The sequence below is a fragment of the Alligator mississippiensis genome, chromosome 7, assembly GCF_030867095.1.
Source record: "Alligator mississippiensis isolate rAllMis1 chromosome 7, rAllMis1, whole genome shotgun sequence".
Taxonomy (NCBI): Eukaryota; Metazoa; Chordata; order Crocodylia; family Alligatoridae; genus Alligator; species Alligator mississippiensis.
In genome coordinates, this window is record NC_081830.1 from 75,193,298 (window position 1) to 75,215,597 (window position 22,300).

Genomic DNA, 22,300 nt, shown 5'->3' on the forward strand with positions numbered 1-22,300 from the left:
TGTTTTGGGGTCTATCCCTGCACCTCCACCAACTTTTCCTCTAGGATCTTGTCTAGTAACTCCTCCAGGGATCCCCATCACTGTTTCCTCAGAAGCCTGCAAGCACCTGGTCAGATCCTTGTTGCAGAGGTAGGTAGAGGAGGAGCAGTTTCACGGCCTGACATTGGTATCTTTTGCCTTGCGGGAAGTGCTCTTTAGTGTGCTTTCTGCGTTGTATTCCATCTGCTTGATGCCCACTTCTGCCAGCCTCCTCAACATGCTTTCATCTGAGTACAGATTTTGAGTGTTTCGCCCCAAATCATGTTCCTTGCTGTGCTTACATTACAGATGAACCAGACTCCTGGCACGATCCTCCAGCGAGCTAGCAGTGCTCTGCACGGCATGTTCAAACGCTGTTGGCTCAGCCGTGCAGATCACTGCGTGACCCAGGGGATGAAGGGCTAAATGTGAAACAAGTGCATAGAAGCTGGTGGGTAGCTTCCATGCATACGAGGCTAGTGGGAAGTAAGTAGAAAGGTCAAAACATATAGGCCCACAGGAGCAGCATTGGAGGATTGGCTAAACAAGATCTCAGCTACGCATGCCGTATCAGCATCCATACCGCAAGGTGGGTCAGAGCCAGTTTAAAGCCTTTAACCCATAGTGCCAGGAAAGCAAGCTTGAATTCAAACCACAGACATAAGGAAGTGAAAGATGTATAATGGAAGAGCTATTGGGCTAACCCATAGGTAAGAAGTACAGTCCAGTCGTACCCTATGAGGTGGTGGCACAGCCTGGAGCACAAATTAAGGGGACATGCAGCTAATTCCTGATGACTTAAGGTTAATCAACCCAGGATTCCCAAGTCCCAGCCCCGAGCTTTAACCTTTGGCCCACACATTTTGCCCAGAGCCAATGCATTGCAATGTAAGGAGGGTACCGGCCCCGAGAAACTAGCCCCTGTTTTCAGGGGCTCTAGCTCTTACCTTCACCACTGACAGAGGACAAACAGCAGGAACAAAAGCCAAAACACACTGAAAACATCATGGACACTTTTTATGTAACAGACGTACATAACATGACTGAAGGCACAAACTTCATTTTCTTTACATTCAGAACAACTATTTTAATATTTAACTTACTGTGATATCCCTAGTGTAAAACTCTTGAGTCGGCAGTCTCAGCAGCTTGCCCTATGTGCTAGCTGTACTATTGTACTGTTGCCCTGTGGGGTCAGGCCAACTCTCAGTGGGTTGCGTCATCTTTTGTTTCTTGAATGCTGATGGGTGGCTCCAAGGGCTCAGTCATTGGTCCAGGTACTGGTGTTGATGTTTCAGTCATTCAGAGGGAGCTATTTTTAGACCCACTGCCATTGTCTCTCAAGCACCCTCATTCATCCCCATTCATTCAGGAACCAAGTTACGTAGGAGGAGTAGGTGTGAGTCATGGGTTACACAACCGAGCATGGGGATAAGATGGAGGCTTGACATTACAAGATGGAAACTTGACATGACTTATGCTAACTGACATATATAGGCCTAAAATAGTAATCACACAATATAAAAGCAGTAAAAAAAAAAAAAAAAAAAAAAATCAATACAAACATAATAATTATCACTTATAAAACAGTGGCTATCTATATCAAAATAGCAGGACACTTATTAGCAAAGAGGGGAGAGAAAAATAAAACTTACTACCTAAAATAAAATGTTAAAGCTTATCCTACATCTTAGCCTACTTATACTTCTCTATAGGGAATAGAGAGGGAGAGAAAAAAGTCAGAAATGGTTGGGGAAGGGGAGGGAATGCATTTTAAAATAAATAAAAAAAGAAAAACTGAGGGTTTTGCTACAGTACTTGTGAACAAGAGTTGCAAGGTCTGAGACATGGGAACACTAGTCCAGTGCCACTGATCTGCTGTCCTGTTCTAATGAATGGCAGTCAGCAGCTCTGGCTTTCTTATGATCTAGCACATTGAATTTCAGGTGTGTTCCCTATGACCAATTTATCACATGATATCTATTGGCTAAATTCCTCTCTAAGCATAACTCTGGTGAGGACAACTGGCATTACACCAAGGATGTATTTGACCTGTTATGCGCTTCTTGTTACTCAAATGTACAATCTGGAGCTAAATCCAGGTCCCACTGAAGTCAATGACAAAACTCCCCTTAACTTGAATGGCAGCAGAATTTAACCCAATGTCTTAAAGCCAAAGGAGTAACATCCAGAAAGGACACTGATTGTCTCCTGTGTGAATGGGCATAGCTCCTTGCTTTCAGTGGAGCTACCTGCACCTGCAAAGGACCCAGCCCTCGGTCATGCGCTCTCTGATAGTTTTCATTAGGTTTGATCCACTGAACATATGATTCAGTCAACATATGATATTCTCACTGCATCAGCTATAAACATAAATACTATTGACTTAGGTCAGCCTGTGCTTCACACTGCAATACAATAATGAGCATGTGGCATAATGTGCTCAGATGCCACCATGATGACTTGGTCCAGGGACCTCAAGAGGCATAGAGCAGGTATTTCACAGAGCAGCAAAAAACTAAAATAAATCATGAGTCAGGGTTTCAAAAATGCCCCACAGGTCATCTCTTGAGAGGCTGGAGCAAACGCCTCTGGAACTGAAGGATATCCAGGATGAACATCTACAGTTAGGGAAAAGCCGCACAGCTCTGATAGAGCCCATGAGGCTTGAAGTTAATAATACTACACGTACTACACAGTAGCTGAGGAGCTTCCCCTGCTTATAGCTGTTTAATGCTTGTCCTACCACAGTGCCTTAAAGCCCAAAAGAATGAGAGAGATCCTGCCCTGAGGAGCTCACAGTCTAAGCAGACAAGACGGGCAAGGAGGGGAGGGCAAACCGCAGCAGAGGTGAAGTGACTTTCCCAGAGTAACACGGGGAGCCTGTAGAGATAGGCATAATAATCCACCTCTATTCACTCCCGGTACAGGCAGGCCTGTGAGGCTACATTACTGCATGTTGATATCTCCTGAGCAATTGCCTCACCAAAAAGAAAGAGCAGTGAAAGATTTTTACCCACAAATATCAATGGGCAACTTCTCTGGCCAGGATTTATTAAATCTGTCTTCAAATGAGCAGTTCAGTTGGAAAATCCTTACAGAACCAGGCAGCATTTCTGTGACTATTTCATAGTAAATCAAACAAGCAAGGTTTAGGTCTAGCACATTTTTATGGGAATGGTATCCTGCCACTCGGCAGGGATTTGTCATATAAGACTAGGATGTGCATACACTCAGTCTTTTATCAGTAGCCCCTTCCATTTCTTATTGTTTTGTGCTCATGTGACCTCTACGGTAGTATTTAGTTTCTCAAGGTGTCACTTATTTAAGCAGAAGGACTCAACAGGCATGAGAAAGAAGGGTGGAATCATTACAAGTCTAAATCACCTCTTCTTTACCATAAATCCCCTCTTTCCTTTCTTCTGTTCCTTCTGCATGATGCTCCTATTCAGTCCTATACTATTCTCTGGCAAATGCAGAGTGTTATCCTTCTGAATCAATGCAGTGGAGCATAGAAGCCTACCTCCATATAGTCTTTCCTTTCTTTTCTAGATATCTCTTCATACAGCACACATATATTGCTCCTGAGAGTGTAATATGGATCTGAGTCTTTAGGGCGGTAGGGTACAACCTGCCAGTCCTGTTGGTCTGAAGGCATTATACTGGTTTAACCTACTAGTGTTTTTGCTGCCATATCTTTATAAAACAATGCAAGTTCTTTGAGATGCCTGTGAAAAACATGCGTCTTTAATCTCCTTCTTGTAGACATCTGGGAGTTTTATGCCTCTTCGGTCCCTCGAAGATCCTCCAGTTCAGTAGCAGCTTTGGGTCCTTTCATTGCCGAGCGTCTCTTGCGGCGAAACTCAGCTGAAATCTCTTCAAAAGACTTCCCTTTGGTTTCTGGCACTTTAAAGATAGCAAACACAACGAAGCCTAGGAGCAGAGCAGCAAAGATCACGAATGCGTAAGATCCACACAGATCCTGTCAGAGGCAAAGTGAAACAGAGCCATAATTAATACCAGCCTATTGCTTGCTTACCATTTTTAATGCATCTGTTAAGATTTTCAAAGCAGTCTAGAGCAGGGGTGTCAAACTCACCTGTGGGCTGGATGAGGGACATGGGCCCAGTCTGTGGGCTGCATCAGACCCACAGGCCAACCCCACGCACCAGAGGCAGCACACAGGGCCGGTCCAGTGTGGGCATCTCAAGCAATGTCCACCCCAGAGCAGCCCTTCGCACTACCTGCAGTGTTTGCTGGGCCAGGTCTGGGGCTTGTGCATGGGGCATGTGCTGCATGAGGTGCCTCCACCAGACCGGCCCTGTGTGTGGGGCTGATCTGGACCAGCCATGAACTCAGTATGCAGAGCTGGTTGGGTGGGCACCACATGTAGTGCACCCCCCCCCCCCACCAGACCCCAGTACCATGTGCAGTGTGTGTGCCTGGTCCAGGCAGGGCATGTACTATCCGTGTTACATACTACCTAAGGCGCCTGCACCAGACTGGCCCTATGTGGTAGCTCTTCCACTCAGGAACAACCTGTGGGCCCAATCCAGCCCAGTCCCAGAGCCAGTGCATAGGGCCAAGCCAGCGTGGATGACCTGGACCAAATGCTGTGCCATGTGCAGTGTCCACAGCAGCAGGTCCAGTGCATACTGCATGTGGTACATGGGCTCAGTCTAAAACCCACAGCCCAGATCCGGCCTGAGGGCCATATCTAGACACATCTCTTCCATTTATTTCCATGGGAGGTAGATGTACGTCTCCGTAGAGCTCCTTGGGAATCTCAATGACTGTTGATGCTCATTTGCAAGATGTAGGAAGGTTTCTTACCGCAATGTACTGGAAGCACATGCCGATGATAAAGTTGCAGGTCCAGTTGCAGAAACCAGCCATAGCGATGGCAGCAGGGCGGGGCCCTTGACTGAAGAGTTCGGCAACAATAAACCAGGGGATTGGGCCAGGCCCAACTTCAAAGAAGATTACAAAGAGAAAGATTGCTGCCATGCTCACATAGCTCATCCAAGCAAATCTTCCCTATAAAGACAGGAGAAGAATAGTGAATTTACCACGAGTGGTTACATGCACAATACATTTACCTGTGGTTATTGTCGTCGTATTTTCTTGCATACAACATGCCTTGAATAAAATATGCACCTTATATTTGAAGGGGAGAATGAAATCAAAATGATCCATCCTTGGAAGTAGTGTTAAGTACGGTATTTTCTCACAGAAAACACAGGCGTCGCACTAGCAAGGGAGCAAAACATTGTGGCTGCTCTGTTAACCCCTTAGCTGCAGGTATCTCAGCCAGTAAGCTGAGCCAAAGTCCCTAACCCCTCTTCCCTTCTGCAGCTGAGCTGTGTAGGCATCCAGCAGTGCCTGCCAGCTTAGCTGAAGACCTAATCCAACCGGGAGCCCCTGTGGACTCATCTGAGCTGATTTAACAGGAGCCTCTACCCCAGCCCCCGGGGCTCAGCTCTGCTTTGGAAATCCAGCAGAGCCAAGTTTCTATAGTACGAGCCTTTGCTGGGGTAAAGAGAAAGTGCCCACAGCCAGCAGCTAGGTAGACCCATGCGCTCACAGTGCTGCCCCCTGTGCAGCATGGGCAGCATTACTTTCTCCCCACCCTCCAGAAAGGCTCATGCTATTACTGTATTTCCTCACTTACAATGCACACCCCAATGTCCAACAGCTGATTTTTTGGGGGAAAAAAGGTGTCGTATGCAAAAAAAATGGTAATTACATTAGTGTTCGGTTGCAAAAGTTTCTTTTGACTTAAACAACAGGGAAAAATACCAGACACGGGTAATTAAATTTGTAACAGATTGAAGGCAGCAGGCCATGTCCTGCTCTCAGTCTTATGGGGGAAAATCCAAAGTAGCTCAATTAACTTGAGTTGAATTACTCTGGGTTCACTTGAGCTGTTTAAATTGGCATCTATGGCATTTCTGTGGAGCACTGCTGGATATGACCCTCTGAGTGAGGTCCTTAGTTAGCATAAATCAGTGTAGCTCCAGTGAAGTGATGGAGTGATACTGAGTGATGCCAGATGTAGATCTGGTTTATAGTGGATGTGTTGTTCCCTGCCTGCCATGAAGATGCTCCTGAGCATGTCCCATCCACTTGCTTCTGCTTGCATCCACCCAGCTCAGAAATGTGGTGGTGAAGCCATCACAGCTACTCTCAAGACCTCCATCTCCATTACATTTGAGAGCTTAATGGACACCCCGAGGAGCTTCATTATGGCATTTTTGGATTTGGTGCACGTGAGCAGGAGGGCATAACTCAGCAGCGTCCCTGCCCGAGAGCCCTGTGGAAGCTGTGTAGCTATACCCAAGGGGGCTGAGTCACAGGGGCTCAAAGCTGGTGAAACGTATGTGCTGTGCTTTCAGATAGATGCAAAAAGTAGCAGGAAAAGCAACAGGAAAATGCAAGGATGTGGTGATTAAAGGAAGTCACCCTTCCTTTATTTGATATTTTCCTGACATTGATTCAACAGGTCTTACAGTAGGAGGTTAAGTCACAGTGATCCAGAGGAAAGTGATAACACTGAGTGAAAGAGAAGTGTTTGGTCCTTCGTGACCTCTGCAGTTCTCAGCTCATGCTCTGATGCATGTTTTGTCTGCATCTACCTTACTGTGCATATCTGTAAGTGTTATGAAATGTCTCCAAATTGGCCAGCTCTCCAATTTCAAGGAATAATCTTGAATTTCCTGAAGGGCTGCATATCTGTGATGGTAGTTCCAACAGTCTCATATTTGTTTAAAGTGCAAGTTACAGTGTTCACTTGCATCAATTGTCTAAAGTACAAGTCGGGAGTATTTTATCTGACGTAGATGATGGCTCTTAGCTTGTGTGCGAGGGGAATTGCTTTCAGATCATGCTCCTTGAAATAAATTTGCTATATATTGTGTTGTAAATATTCATGGGAAGTTTTTCTTCCCTAGTCTATGAATTGGGGAACAAAACCAGAAAGAAAAAAAGAAGAACCTACCAGAAGTTCAAGTCCAACTGTCATGAGTATGGCACTTCCTAACATACCAATCAAACCAGCAATAAAGAGGGACCGTCTCCCTGCTTTCTCCACCAGGAAGACCTGGAGAAATGCAAGTAGTATATTGGAGTTATCAGCTCTGCTCTCATCAATCAGCACTCAGCAATACAACTTATAACAATGCAATCATGTTATCACATAGCTAGGCTACCTGTGTGATATACCTGGGCATGAAGCCTTCAGCACTTAGCAAACTCCAACAAGTACAATGTGTATCATTGGCAATTCAGGCTGCCCTCAGCAGACCAGTCTTGTCCTCCACTTTCTGAATTCGATTCACATATTTTGAATCAAGTTCAAAGACTTGGTCTTTTTCTTCAAGGTTTTCCATGGCCTGGAAAGGTCACCTGAAGCTCCAAGATGAAGACGGCATGAGCACTGACATAATGGCATTCTCTATGATAAAGATAAAGCCTGTCTGTGTGTGAGGCAGAGCTATACTGGGGGCTGGTTTGAGATGGAGTGAACTCCCCAGGAATGAAGGACCAGTACAAGTTTCAGGATGAGTTTGCTAGTTGGGCCTTGTTCACACGGGGGGTTTTATCCACACAGATTAACCACACTACTGAAAGTTTCAAGCCAGGTAATATGCAGCAGGCAAATCACGGCTTGCACTCATGAATTGTGTCCATCCTAGGGTTTGTACACACGCACACACAGTTACCATCTGATTCCTGCAGGTGGGCTCTGGACGTCTCCTTTGATAGCTCTCAACCTAGATTCTCTTTCCAATTGCCAGAAACCTTTCCTTCCTTTATACATAGCATACCTGGCATATGTCCACACTGTACCCTTAGCACTCCTGGGGAGGGCTGGGCTCAAGCCCATTCCACCCACCTGTTTCCACTTGCCTATACCAAATGTCGAAACACGACAGTGAAGCCACTCCAGCATGTCTGCCATTGCTGCTGTCATGCATACCAACAGGGAGCTTAAAGATTGGCCATGGAGGGTACCCCCAAATCCATTCAGCAGCCACATTTCTTGGTTGGACGCGAGTGGGAGTGTCTGGGCAGGATGTGCTCAGAAGCAGCATTCCCCAAGGAGCACTGGGGTACAGATCTGCCCCTGGAGACTGGCGGGGACCACTGGTTTTTCTAAAGGTCAAGATGGGACTTTCAGCTCAGGCAGTTCATCCTGCTGCCTCACTGATTTGCAGAGAACAGGGTCTGATTGTGATCTCTGCTCCCCATATCAGTGTCCAGCACAGCTGTCAGTAGGCTCTGTAGGCCATGCCTGTTGATCAGGACAGTCAGTTTGTAGTTGATTGACAAATTTTAGGTAATATTTAAATGCTCAGGGTCAAAGAAGTGGAGAGCAAACATTCCTAGATATGAAGGAAAACACCCCTGCTGCTGCTGTCCAATGACAGGAGAACCTCGTCAGGTCACAGGAACATGGGCTGAATGTCTCATTTCCCAATAACCCTCAACAAATCTTTTTCTTTAAGGGGTTGCTGATGTATTCCACTAAAGCACCTTTGCCTAAACCTTGGTGGGTAGATTTGTTAATGGAGGATACACTGGCTTATACCCTTAGATCACTGGTTGAAGTCCAGTCCTGGTTGTTAGTGCATAAAAAAATTATTTAAATGTGTATATTCACTTTCTATTGTATGAATGCCTGAATTAAATATATTTGACAAGTAACTGGAATGTTGTTAATATTGTAGATAAGTCATAGGGATGGGATTTTCGCCCCTACAAGGTTGAAGGTTTGAAAACCAATTAGGGATGTATACAGCTGCAGGAGAGATCTGCACGGGACCATGGTGGTTCTCCAGCTGAGTGGAAAAGTGATGCCTTTTAAATAAAAGCCAAGGAAACAGTTGCATGGCTTCTCCTACATTCAACAATTGCTGTGAAGTATGTGGTTTGTGAACCACCTGGATATGAATGATCTGGGCTCTTCTGTACCCTCACCAGAGAAAAATGATCAAATATAGGCTGTGGAGATTGGCCATGTTCTGTATCACTACAGAACAGCATCTAGATATTGCCAGGATGAGTACTATATAAATTTTATTGCCATCAAATAGCATCTTGTCATTACCAGAATAGGTGCTATATAAATACAGTAGTGAAGTCTAAAGATAAAAGATAAGATAGATGGCTGTGGCACACTGATATTATAGCAGTGGAAAGCATTCACTGTCACAGCCTAGGCTAAATCTGTCCTATAGACGAGGAGAAACTAAAGAGGGCTTCAGTCTCCCTAACTCAATTTGGGAAGTTTTAGCATAATAGAAGTAACCAACTAACAGAGGGTTGGAGTTTGCATGCAATGATGTGGAGTCTTCAATCTTGGTACATTTTGACAGTCTGAGCCACTACTCATACAAGTAAGTAAAATAAGGTTTCCAGGGTCAGTCATTTTTCACTCACTCTTTCAACCTCAGCAGCATAATGAAATCTTTAGCCTGTATGGAAATGATAGTATACATGCTTTTTACTGGTCCACTGAACTATCCAGCACAGAGATATTTACTTACAGAGATAACGGTGAAGACAGTGTTCACAACACCAACGCCAATGGTTGCATAAACTGGTTGCTGAACTCCAGCTCTTTCAAAAATATTTGTAGAGTAGTAAAAAATCTATCAAACACAATCAAATGAAGAGTTAGACCCCACTCAGTGCCCCTCTCTAGTGTCCTATTTCCCAGGCATGTGGGGAGACAATGGGTAAGAGTAGCTCCCTAGTCCAGGTGCTGTGAAGGTAAGTCCTTTGCAGACTGACTATGGTATTGTGTCCATATAAATATTTAAAACAGTGGCTATGACGTTGTGTCCATATACATATTTTAAACAGCTCCTTGGCTTTATGTAGAATACACAACCCTTACCTTTCCTCCCCAACAAATGATTTCAATGATTAACTCTCTCTTAAATACTGATGATGTAATTTAGCCTTAGATGTTACTAATAATATTGAGTTATGCACAGATGGTCCACTTCCAAATCCACTGAAGTCAAAAGAGACTCCTATTGACCTCATCGTGCTTTGAGGCAAGATCCAAGCACCATGTTGTACATGCCTTTAGGAAACGAATGTTGCTGGGGAACTTACTGCATTGATTCCTGAAAACTGTTGAGACACCTGAACCATGAGTGCCACGAGGATCGGCTGCCTGTAACTGGAAGAGGCAAAAAGCTTCTTTATGGAGACTCTCTTTTCACTGGCAGCTTCTTGTTTTTCCTTCTCCATTTCTGCAATCTCTTTCATGGGGTCATAGTTTCCTCTAAGCCTTCTCAAACCTTGAGAGAGAAAAAGATCATGATTTCTTTTCAAAGGAAATTTCACACAACTAAGAGTTCAGTAACAAGCAAATCTCTCCAATCAGAGCAAGGAGAGAACGAATGAAGGTTAACCATGTTACACACATGAAGGTCCCCATACTATGGCCCATGCCATTGTTCCATGAAGGGAAGGAACATGACATTGTTTCTCCTCTATGTGCCCGAACACACGCGTGCAAGCAATTCCTTTGCTGTCACATATATTGTGCAATTTCAAAAGTTGGTCATAGGACAATGTCTCTATATTAGAGTTGATAAATAAAATTCTGAGAGAACATTTCTGTTTGGGAAAATGATGACTTGTCAGATCAAAATCAAGTTTGGAATTGAGGAATTTCACACAAAACTGGAAATTGGTCCTTCAACCTCAGTCTGCATTCAGATGTAAACCACATCTGGAATATGGAAACATTCAACAGCTCCCACAGTTGAGAACATAAACGGTAACATATGTCAGGCATGCATTATTCAGCACAAATGCATTATTCAGTGAATATACACAGGTGTTTGGTGTCTGGGGCTGCCAACAGCACAAGCCTGATGCATGGGACAAGCCTGATACAAGCCTAAAAATTGTACTAGTTAGTGATCAGCCAGGTTCATCCTCAAATCTGGCACAGTTTTAAATACAAAATACAACTCAGAATCTGTTTCTTACTTTTTTTAGCTTCCTCCACCTTTCCTAGTTTAATGTAAAGATATCTTGGGCTTTCTGGGCACAGTAGAAGGAGGAAAAACTGAAGGACAGCAGCACCGCCAGAAAGGCTGAGGAGCAGAGGCCACATGTCATCATTGCCCAGCAGAAAGTCTAGTCCAAGGATCTGAAATGATAGATCTGGGTCAAACGTAGCAGATTAAATTATATCATAAAACAAGAACCTCAGGAGTAATATTGCACTTTCTGAAAACAGCTGAAGAGGAAGTTGGCAAAAATTGGAGCTCCTAATCTAGATTATGGACCATACTCAGAACAGAGAAGCTAACAGATGGCACGAAGTCTTGGACAAATTGCTTTGCTTATGCTGTGACCCAAGCTGTGCTCTCAGGACATCACTGGAAAGGTGAAGAAACACCAGGACTTCAATGGAGTTTCTCCATATTTAAACTTGTGTAGCTCACAGTTGAATTTGGTGTTCTGTGTCACTGGCAAATCAACAGTGCTTATACTGTAAAGCTAGCTTATGTTGTTAGCAGAGATAGGACCACATGAGTGACATCCTAGGCATGGTATTACTGAGGAAACTACTTCTACAGCCACACCATAAATAGGCACTTGCTGAAGTCAATGCATGAAGCAAATGAGAAATTAAACTTTTGGATGAATAACTCAAGAAATATAGAAATGCAGGTAAAATATGTTTGCAGATATGAAGTTTGCACTTTATGTGCACACATGAAGTCCTTCTCTCAACTTCTTTCACTCTCTGGTTAGAATCACGATGACTCGATGTAAATCTCAACGTGCCTGTGTAGGTATCCCAAGAAACTTTACAAAGGGCAACATTTTTTGTGACTAGTCCAACCATGAAGTGCATGCTGTATTGATTTGTTACACATATCAGTCACAAACCAGCACAATGTGAATTCTAAAACTGGAATACAAGATTTGCTTTCAGCAAATACTCAAGCTTAAAATCTGTTTTGCTTGCGTGTGTGTGTGTTTGAGCCATTGAGAAGTGACCATCAAAGGACTGGAAATACTTTCAGACTGAAATTCATTTTCTAAATCAAGCTAATATTAGAAAAATATCTCTGTTCTCTGTCATCTTAGCTCTTCTCATAGCTACAACCAAGGAAGGGAATAGCGTGTTTTGCTAACATTTCATTCAAGCTTTTTCCAGAAAGACACGGTGAGTGAAATTCTTTGGCCTGGATTATACAGGAAGCTAGATTAGGTTTACACAGGGCGTGTCTACACGAGATGCTTAATGTAGAGTAATTTTAGTGCGCATTAGCGTGCCACAGCAAAAACCGTGCTAATACACTAATGTGCAGTAGAATTAGTCTACTGCATATTAAGTGTCATGAAAAGACCATGCACCATTACTATTGCACTTTAACGTTGGCTACTGTGCATTTATGTAGTACCTCACATTAGAAGTACTAAACTTAATGCGCAGTAGCAATGGTGCACATGTAGACTTGCTTCCAGAGGGCCGAGGATCCATGCCAAGTCATCTCAGCTGACATTCTGGCTCTCTCAGTGACCCTAGGGATTACACATGCAGTATTGAAGGTAAGTGCGATTAGAAGTGTATGAGGACCTTGTAGGGAAGAGAGATAAGCTACTTGCTCAAGTATTTTTCACCTCTTGGTGGAGATTCATCTTTGCTGGGGATGATTTAGTATTCAGGAAGAAGGTGAGCACTGTAAGAGGCAGGGAAATCACCTTTGTTTCCATTTGTCAGTGGAATTTTAACAAGGGATTGCTCGGCACCCCTTGGTAGTAACACTACATCACTCGTGACTTCTGCCTGCATTCTCGTGTACCTGGCTGATGAGAATCCCGGTGACTATCGCCAGCTGGTGAAGTGTTCCTAGTGCTCCTCGAAGGGCTGTGGGCGATACCTCACCAACATACATTGGAACAAGTCCCGATGAAAGCCCTGGAAAAAAGCGTACATGTAAGTCACTTACCCTAAATGACAGCTCAGTAAAAACCTAACTAGTTTGCCAGGAAAAGGATTGGGGATCAATCCCATGCAATGCTGACAGGGCTGGACACAGGTGAACCAGGAGGCTGCCCGGACAGAAAGGGGGCCCGAAAATGGTGTAAATAATAATAATTATTATCATTATCACTGGCGAAGGGGGGCCCAATACTCAAAGTTTGCCCGGGGCCGCCAGGAGTCCAGGTACGGTGCTGGATGCTGATCATCTCCCACTGGGTTTTGAGTGCCTCCCATGCCCTTCTGTCTTAATGGAAATGGAAAGCCTGGCAGAAGGTGCCAATTCAGGGCACACCTGATTCAGACCACTTAAACTAGATTAAACGTGCATAAGAGTGCTCTGAATAATAAAATATATCTGAATCAGGACCAGAATTGGGCTCACAATCTGGATAAATCTATTCCCAATCAATACTTAAGCTCCATTTTCTACTTCTGATAAAACACCTTCTGAGATATGGTATTTCAATGCAAAGCTCCTACCTAAGATTCTGCTTGTCCATTGACCTTGTGGAGCAAGCCAAATGTATGGTACTTAACAGTGATAATAAACCAATTAAGGGATAATATGTTTTTCTGTAAAGTAGCGCCTTTCTTAATCTAAGGCACTGTCTTTCTGTTTGCACTCTAGATTTAAAGTATTACTGACCAAGATTTCAACAGCACCAAGTGCATATTATGACTAGAAATAGGAATAGTAGTAGTCGTAATACCAACAATAGGAACAGAAAAATTGATTAGATGAAGCCCCAGTACTTAAGATACAGCTCACTGAAGGCAAGATACAGCCAAGGAACTTCCAACAGATGTAAAATAAGCTCACTCTATTATGGGGGTGGTTCAAATGGTTTTGACAAAATATTGTTACATTGAAGAATGGGGTTTTACCCAGAATGAGAAGCACAACAGTGGTGAGAAGGGAAACCCTACAAAACTGTAAACACCCCTTTTTAATGAAAAAGAAGAAAACTCTCTCACTTTTTAAAACTATTTAAATGAAAAAGGAGGGGAAATTTAGAACAAAATGAAAGGGTTAGGCTTTGTTTCACAGCTCTGTTTCCACAAAGACAGTTGTATCCTCTTGAGTCAAACATAGAGTCAGCGGTTTTCTGCAACATGACTCAGCTTGAAAGACTTGTTCAAAGCTCTTTTCAAGCAGGTGGGTGATGCGATTGCGGGCGTACAGGATTATGACATCCCCTTTGTTTCCATGGAAAGAGCACGGCTACAAACATTACTTTACTCCTGCTAACCTTGCAGTTCCCCTGAAATACATTGCTCTTCTTAATTTTGTCTTCCATCTCATTCACTTTTTATTTGCCCTCTCACATTCTCTCCTGAAGTCAGAGCCTCCCCCCCTTGAATGCCTTTCCGTTACTTTCTTTTGATCATTTCCTCAAAAGAAGATTCACAGACTTTTCAGCAGTGAGACCTTTACAGAGCAGCTGTCCTGTTATGGCATACAAATGCACAAATGATTTTGCTTCAAATGTCTGTGGTTCCTTGAGTCTTTCCACGTCTTGAAGAGGTCTGACCTGCCAACATGGCTGTTCATCATTCCTTCTAAGCCCGAGAGAGTAGTTGATGAAACTTGCACATTGCTAAGACATATTTACTGCATTTACTTGAATCCAAGACGAGGCCTCCCTCCAATCAACATGGGGGGAGAAAAGCCTTGTCTTGGATTCAGCTATGGGTCCAGGGCAGGTGGTGGCTTACTTTGGCTTTGGCTCTGGGCTGAGCCAAAGCTGAGCCACTGCCTGCCTCGGGCTAGAGTGGTTCATTTGGTGGGGGACGGGGCATCAGGCTGGGAGGGAGTGTGCAAGAGGCCGTGGGGGCGGGGGGGATGGACCTGCAGCTTGCCTCCTCATCCCTTGCATGTGGGGGGACAGGGAGTGGGGGTGCAGTCACAGCGGGGCAGGTGGCAAGGGGGCATGTGGCAGGGGGCAGGCACAGATACAAGGGGACAACAGGCAGTAGGAAGTCTAGCCCGTATCACCCCCAGCTGCTACCTCCCCTTCACAGCAACAGGGGGATGAATTTAAAGACACCTTCCACTAATCAGATTCTGTACAAGGAAAATTCAAACAAATTTAAAATTCTCCATGTACAGAATCTAATTATTAGGAGGGTCATCTTAAATTTGAAGTAGTCCTGAATTCAGGTAAATACAGTAAGGCAATCGGCAGCAGGAACAGTAGAGTAATAAATAGATTTCTTGGCTGATCATTAGAAGTCATCCCTCTGTACTACATTTTGAACACCTGTCCTTAGAAGTCCTCCTCCAGGAAAGCTCATGTCTTGGTTTATGTGGCCATAATAACTGCCGGGATGCCCTGGAAGGACGGTCGTACCCAAGCAGATTTCTTCCCAGATATCAGCTCCTCCAAGTTAGAGGTGCCTCCTGCTTTTCCTTCTAGGGCTTCTGTCTGCTTCTGTCACTGTGGCTTTCATATCCGTTGCCAATCTTGTGCTCCTCATGGGAAAAGATCAGGCAGTACAAAAAATGCATCACATCTTCCAGTAAACTGGGAAACAAAAACCTTCCTCTTTCTGGTGAAAAGTGGCCAAGCTGTGGTGCTGAATCGTGGCTTTCATTCAGCAAAGTATCCAGGCAGGAAGCTGTACCTGTCTGGCAAAGCACTTGAGCACAGGCTTGACTTCAAGTTTGCCATGCATTCAACTGCTTTGTGGAATTGGGGCCTAAATACAAAACAATCCATTTTCCACTTTCAGAGCATCACCTTGCATTATCCTGGAGACCTGTTTGCGCTGGTTATATAAGTGAATCCTTATAGTCAAAATTTGGTGTGTCCTGATAGTTACAGATGGTTGCTTAATACCCTTCTCCCATCGGAGCGGCCCCTTAGAGATGCAAGCAGACGTGCAAGCTTATTACAGAGAGAGATGTTAGAACCATCCTTAACTTACCACAGTAGAGCCCTGTGATTGCTCTTCCAGTTATAATGAGGATGTGAGAGGGGCCAAATTTTGCCAGCCCCATGAGGAGGCTTCCAATGATTGAGAGAACATTCACCGCCAGCATGGCTTTCACCCTGCAATTCATTAAAAACAAAGCTACATTGGGATAGTAAGTCCAGCTCTGAAATCTGTTATGCTTTAGATTTACTGGCATTCTCAGTATGGATAGATGTTCCTTGCATAGCTTACATTTACGATTATTATCACCACCATGATTATCATCATTATTATTGTTGTCATCATCCTCATCATTCTGTATCCAATACAATGTATTATACATTACATCCTATACGATAGAGATATTTTATCTCATTCCAGAGTGCTTGAAATTGCTCTAAGAATAACAACAACAATTTCATTATATGAATTCTGCCAATCTAGTTTCATCCTTACAGCTAGAAATTATTTTTAAAATTAAATTATGGTATGAACCCAAATTAGAAATTGGGCACTTGCACACTGGGCAGGATTTCCAGTGTGTTGGAGCAGACTCCATTAATGGAGTCTGCTGGAGCATGTAAGTTGATGCGCTCTGGCTGCCTTGCGTGCGGGGTTTGAATTATGGGGAGCTTGGGGGGCTGAGCCCCCCCATAAGAGACGAGAGCTCCCTCATAAGAAATAAGCACCCCCCAGCCACGCCATGCCTTTCCAAGCAGCCCAGGCAATGGTGGCTGCCACCGTTGCAGCCCCCCCCAAGAGTCCAATTCAAACCCTGCCCGCACAGCACGTGCATCAGTGGCGCAGCGCACCTCTGTGCTGAGAACATGGCGGTGGCGCGCTTTGAACTAAAACGCGTTCAATGTGCTTTAGTTTCAAGTGCGCCGCTGCCATTTTCTCAGCATGGAGGCGCGCTGTGCCGCTGACATGCATGTTTCCGATGGGGCACCAGGCGCTTTTAATTAGCACGGCTCGCTAATTAAAAGCAGTCAGCACTGCATCAGGAACATGTGTAAAAACACCTCTGGGAACAGCTCTCAGAGGGACTAAGCACAACCTGTGAAGTGCCAAATGCTCGGCGTTGCTCTGTTTACAGCTGTGAAATTAAGATAGGAATCTTGCTTAAAATGTCTCAATACTATCTTCTTTACCAGGAGGGCTCCCATTGGTTCTGAGTGGCCTCAGGGCACCCCGAAATCACTGTGATGTGAGGACACTCACACTGGTAAGCTACCTGCGCAGGGCAAAGACTGGCTTGTTGCTTTGCCTGTGCTGGATTTAATTCTGGGCTTATTTAAAACGTCTTTGCTATTCACATCATTTTCTGTCAGTCAAAGTCACTTGCAGGAACGTTACATGTCAGCTTCCATGCCCCTTAAATGAGGGAATATGCCTGCTTTATAGGCATCGTAGTACCGAATTAGGCTGAATGTCAGCGATCAAGTCAAACCTAAAGGGTAAAGAATAACGATCACATGTACTGAAAAACATATGGCAGTGGTACAATCAGAAAAGCGACTGCACAAATATCCCCGCACAAATTCCTTTCACATATACTGCACTGCCTTTTGTTATGAAAAGACAAAACAGGACAGAATTACAACTTAAGAAAAGCTGTTCGCCTGTGGATTGTCTGGAGTGATAAAAAGTACAATAGAAAGTAAGCTTTTTAATTTCGGATTTTAATAAACCTGACTTAAATGATTTTAGGAGAAAATCTCCAAAATCTTGCTATGCCTTTGAATTAGGAAAAATAATAGAAGAGCAACTTCTGGAGGGAGATGTTTTCTAGGGAAAGTCAAATCTAGGGATTTGGAGTGTAATCATTCAAAATACTTGGAAAAAGGCTGGTGTAATATTTCATGCTTACAGTGAGATTTGGGGGCCCAGTTCTGACCTGGTGTCTTGATCAGACTGTCGCTGTGTACAAAGTCGCACGCATTACACACACACGCCCCCACCCCCTTTATTTAAATATAAGACGGTGATCCAGATCCTTGATCCAGTCGCTTGGTTCTGTTTTGTCTTAACTGGCTGTGGATCCCTGGGTGCCTGGATCAGCGCAGCTGACTCCCATCCCCTTCCACCTGCCCACAGCTTTGATGGTGATGATGATGATAACCTCTGAGATGTTTTCTGGCCACTGATGAATTTTAAAGAAAGAGAAAGTTTCTCACCTGCCTAACTTGTCTCCAATCCATCCAACAGTGAAGGAGGAAATCATCCCACCAATGGCGAAAGTGGACACAGACAGGGACCAATACATGGTGAGGGTGTTGTGTGCGCTTGCCGTACTCGTGACTATATCTGTTGCTTCTATACCTGGAAAGGCTGTACCTTCATCTGCCTCTGAGAAATTGATGGCACTTCTGTCCATCGGGGCAATGCCCAGCACACGTCTGTAATGGGCCTCTATTACCTGCAGTGGGAAAGGAATACAGCCAGGTATTAGTTCTTCTGTTCCTAACTACCCAAGAAGCTTTCTTTTCCTAGTTAGATTTCTTCCGCTTAGCAGTCCATAAAATGGAGGCTCTTCATACATTATGGACAAAATCCCAACTCCTTTCAAATCCTTTTTGCAGTTTTGCCATTGACATTAACCAAAAAGGTGAAAGGTCCTGCACCTACAAATCCATAGGACTAAAACAGTTAATGTAGTTTCTCCAGTTAGTGGCATACAACAGACTGATATGACTATCATTACATCCAGCTATTTTTAAGTCCTCAGCCTAAATAACCAAGTATCCATTTACAGTTAGGTCAACTGATGGTGATCTTTATCACACATCAAAAAGCCTCCAGCAAGATGCCTTTCTCACTCTGCCCCTCAACTGTGTTTCTATAGAGAAGTTGTCATATGGCCTGGTTTATATGACCTGGGTTTGGCAAACAGGGCAGTTGTTCCTCCCCCCGCAACAGAGCGGTCATTGGCATTTGCATATCCATATCTATCATGCGTCCTTGCTAAGTTTTGAACAGTACAACCTGGTAGCTATCCCCCTAATGCCTCAGCAGGGAAGAGAGTGCGGAAAGTGATCATGGACACTTTCAGGTTATTGTGAGAGCTCAGGAACACCCATTGCTGGGTCAGGGGAATATTCTGTCATCCCTGCTCTGTTCTTTAGATGAGTTTTTATGAGAATGGACCAAGGAATTCAGTCCCCTTCCTCTATGAAAGGAGTGGTCATGGACACATGACCTTGCAAATGTATTTGTTAGCTTAACACTTACACCATTGATTACAAATGCTTGGGGAAGACATTCTGCTTACCTATGCATTGCTTCAGTATCTAGAGTGCTAATGCTCATTGGACCCTGGGGTACTAATTTAATGGAAATAATAATCTAGGAATGAAAGGGGAGTGGAAATGATACTGCACATGGAATTGCATGTTCTGTACTTGCCTTTTGTGGCGCATTGATGACACCAAGGCTGTAACCGTACTGGAAGAAGCCCAGCACTGCAGTGAAGACAGAGAGAACCAAGGTTCCTGTGAGGTGCTAGGAGAGGATCGGGAAACACAAAGCAGAGTCACTTTTCTGCTCTTCAGCGTCGGCAACATTTCTGCAGTATAAACCTTGAACAGACTGGCCTAGATCCTGCTTTCACTGAAGCCGAAGGGTTTGCAGGGTATCAATTAGGGCAGAATTTGACCTGCTGTTTCAAATCAAAGCCCAGGTTCTCACCCAGCTAAGAGGATGCCCACAGTACCCTTCATTTTCTTGGTCTTTCTAAGTAGCTGTAATGCAGGAGAACTGGCCGATGGAGGCATTCCTCATCGAGGGGTGATTATGCAGTGGAGAGCAGCCACTGTTGCAGATCCGAGGCACCCCCATTTCTGCCAGGATACCTCTAGGAGGAGGGGGCTGTGTTCAGTTCAGAGGCTGATGATATCCAGCAGCCAGAATGAGCTTTGTAGCTAAGAGTAGCTTAGAACAACCCTGAGTTGTCTTTGTCTTATGCCCACAAGTCCCAGGATCATGATGCAGACAAAGGCAGTTCAGTTTGCTACCTTCATAAAGTAAGAAGGGCACATGCCAGGGATGGTGTCTGGAGAAGAAAGTGTGTCCAGAACCTTGTTGGAACAAGGCTGAAGGGTTTTGTTGTCAGGCGCTGCTTTATGCAGTCCTGGCATTGCTTTAAGCTGTGCTAGGGGACAAACTGGCCCCAGCACTAGGGAGTGCAAAGGTTGCTCTGTATGCTCCACATGTCACTAAACACCTTCTGCCCCAGTCACTATAGTATAACACATTGGGTATAGGAAGAGGTCTTTTGTAACGTGTCCATATGGGACTCTTCCTAATCTCAGAAATTTAAACTTATTGTTAAATATAGCTCCTTACCCAGTCAAGTAAAAAGACCTGCTATCTTGTTCCCTGGTGCTTTTTCACCCATGTCTGCCAGGGTTCCCCTTACAACTCAGAGGACCCAGTCTGCTGGGGAGGGGAGGCAGCTCAAGGAGGGAACCATATTATCATAGAAACAGAAAATTTGGGTTGGAAGGGAGCATAGGAGGTCACCTAGTCCAACCCCCTGCTCAAGGCAGGACCATCCCCATCTAGATCATCCTAGCCTTGACTTTGTCTACCTGGGTCTTAAAAACCTCCAAGGATGGAGCTTCTACCACCTCTCTGGGCAACCTGTTCCAGTGCTTTACTATCCTCCTAATGAGAATTTTTCCCCTAATATCTAACCTAAACTTCCCTTGCTGCAACTTGAGACCGTTGCTTCTTGTAAGCAATCATCTTCCAATCCAATCCCACTGCCATGAGGGAGAACCATAGGTAGCTAGCTATCCACACCGTCTCCCAGGCCCTTTCTGACCAGAGGAGTGACCTGATCCGTGAATCGCTGATCTGCAGTCCCACAGAGGAGTTTTCATTATTTTTTTGCAGAAGACTGATCTGTCTGTCAGCAACCAAGAAAGGTGCCGCGTTGACCAAGGCGACTCTGCTGACTCAACAGTCATTTTGAACAGGCAGCTTTCACCAAAGATCACTTGTCATGCTGCTTTTACAAAATGCACTGGCCAGAACTAGCACCACGGCAAGTAGTTTCCAGGGGCTACATGTACAGGGAATATCTTGGTGCTTCTCCCAACAGATCAGACCTCTCGGTCTAGTTTGATCCTACTCCCATTGATAAGAGTAGCAAATTTACCATTCACAACAAGCAGAACAGGGACTGTAAAACACACCCGTCATAGCAATGCTTGAGCTTCGTCTCACTCCAAAAGAAAATGGAAAATGCTGCAGTTTGGGGAACAGGAACCCACAATGAATACTTATTTGTGTCTGGTATTGTCATGTGAGCAGACCCTAGGAGTTACTGAGCACCACCAACTATCATTAAAATCAATGTGCAGGGGACATAGCACCATGCAGGATGGACTGCTACCAGCAGTAGTTCTTCATGGGGATCCTATCAGCTACTGAGTGCCTCTGGGGAGAGGTTGAGCACATTCAATGCCCTTTAAATTCATTGAGATTTGAGGGCAAATGCACATTCATCAAACTTAGCAGGATCGGGCCCCAAAACAGCAAGTGACATTAGGTGCATAAAGCAATTAGACAGGTATCCGGGTTGTGCAGGTTGCAATTTGCACTTTTCATTACGCCCCTACTGTGAAGAGAGATTGGTCACAGACAGGCAGATTTATACCCAAAAATGGATTCCTCCGCACTCCTAAACACATTACTCTGAAAAGAACAGCAGTCCAAGTGCCCTCCTTAACAAATATGCATAAAATTGTAAAAAAAAGTAAATACACAGCATTGCAGGCTGAGTTTCACAGGTTTAACTCAGGATGAAAGCCCACTGAAATCAGCTGCAAAATCAATTGGGTAGAAACTGACTGTCGAGCTACGTTTAGCTGTTTTCTCTGTGTTACTGTATTGCATTTCTACTGCTTCTATCACACTTTAAAACATTTTAGATAAACTGAAAACCCCTTCAAAAATATATTCCTAAGCAAATACCAAGCTCAGCCTTTTTTTCCCCTTGTTCTGGACAGTCAATAACTCGACCCTCCTGATACCCAGTATGTGTTCCCATAAGGCAGCCCAGGACTGACACTACAGTAAAATATCACTAAATCGGATTTACCTTATCTTGCATTTTACTTGTCTTGTCCATTCTTTTGGTCTTCAAAGGGATTCTATGGGTGCAACCCCTCCTTTGGGCTTATGAAACTTTCCTAAACCTTAGGACAAGGTTTATATCCTCTGTTTAAGAGGAGGGGCAGATGAAAGGAGATACAGGCAGGAGGGATAGGAGGAAAAATCTTGCTGGTCAGGAAGATGGGATTCAGTTTGAATGTTAATGAAAAACCCAACAGT

The 22,300-nt window shown here is 44.3% G+C and overlaps 1 protein-coding gene across 1 annotated transcript; it reads right to left on the reverse strand.

Moving 5' to 3' along the window:
* Nucleotides 1–1,020: 1,020 nt before the first annotated feature.
* SLC2A2 (solute carrier family 2 member 2) lies at nucleotides 1,021–22,207 on the reverse strand. Its single transcript, XM_006263544.4, has 11 exons — nucleotides 22,068–22,207; nucleotides 19,367–19,462; nucleotides 18,139–18,380; nucleotides 15,974–16,098; nucleotides 12,864–12,979; nucleotides 11,032–11,194; nucleotides 10,144–10,331; nucleotides 9,567–9,671; nucleotides 7,016–7,117; nucleotides 4,852–5,055; nucleotides 1,021–4,000 (listed from the first exon to the last, which is right to left on the reverse strand). The coding sequence occupies exons 1-11, from the start codon at nucleotides 22,095–22,097 to the stop codon at nucleotides 3,797–3,799; spliced, it is 1,575 nt and encodes a 524-aa protein (XP_006263606.2). The 5' UTR covers nucleotides 22,098–22,207; the 3' UTR covers nucleotides 1,021–3,796.
* Between the last annotated feature and the right edge of the window lie 93 nt (nucleotides 22,208–22,300).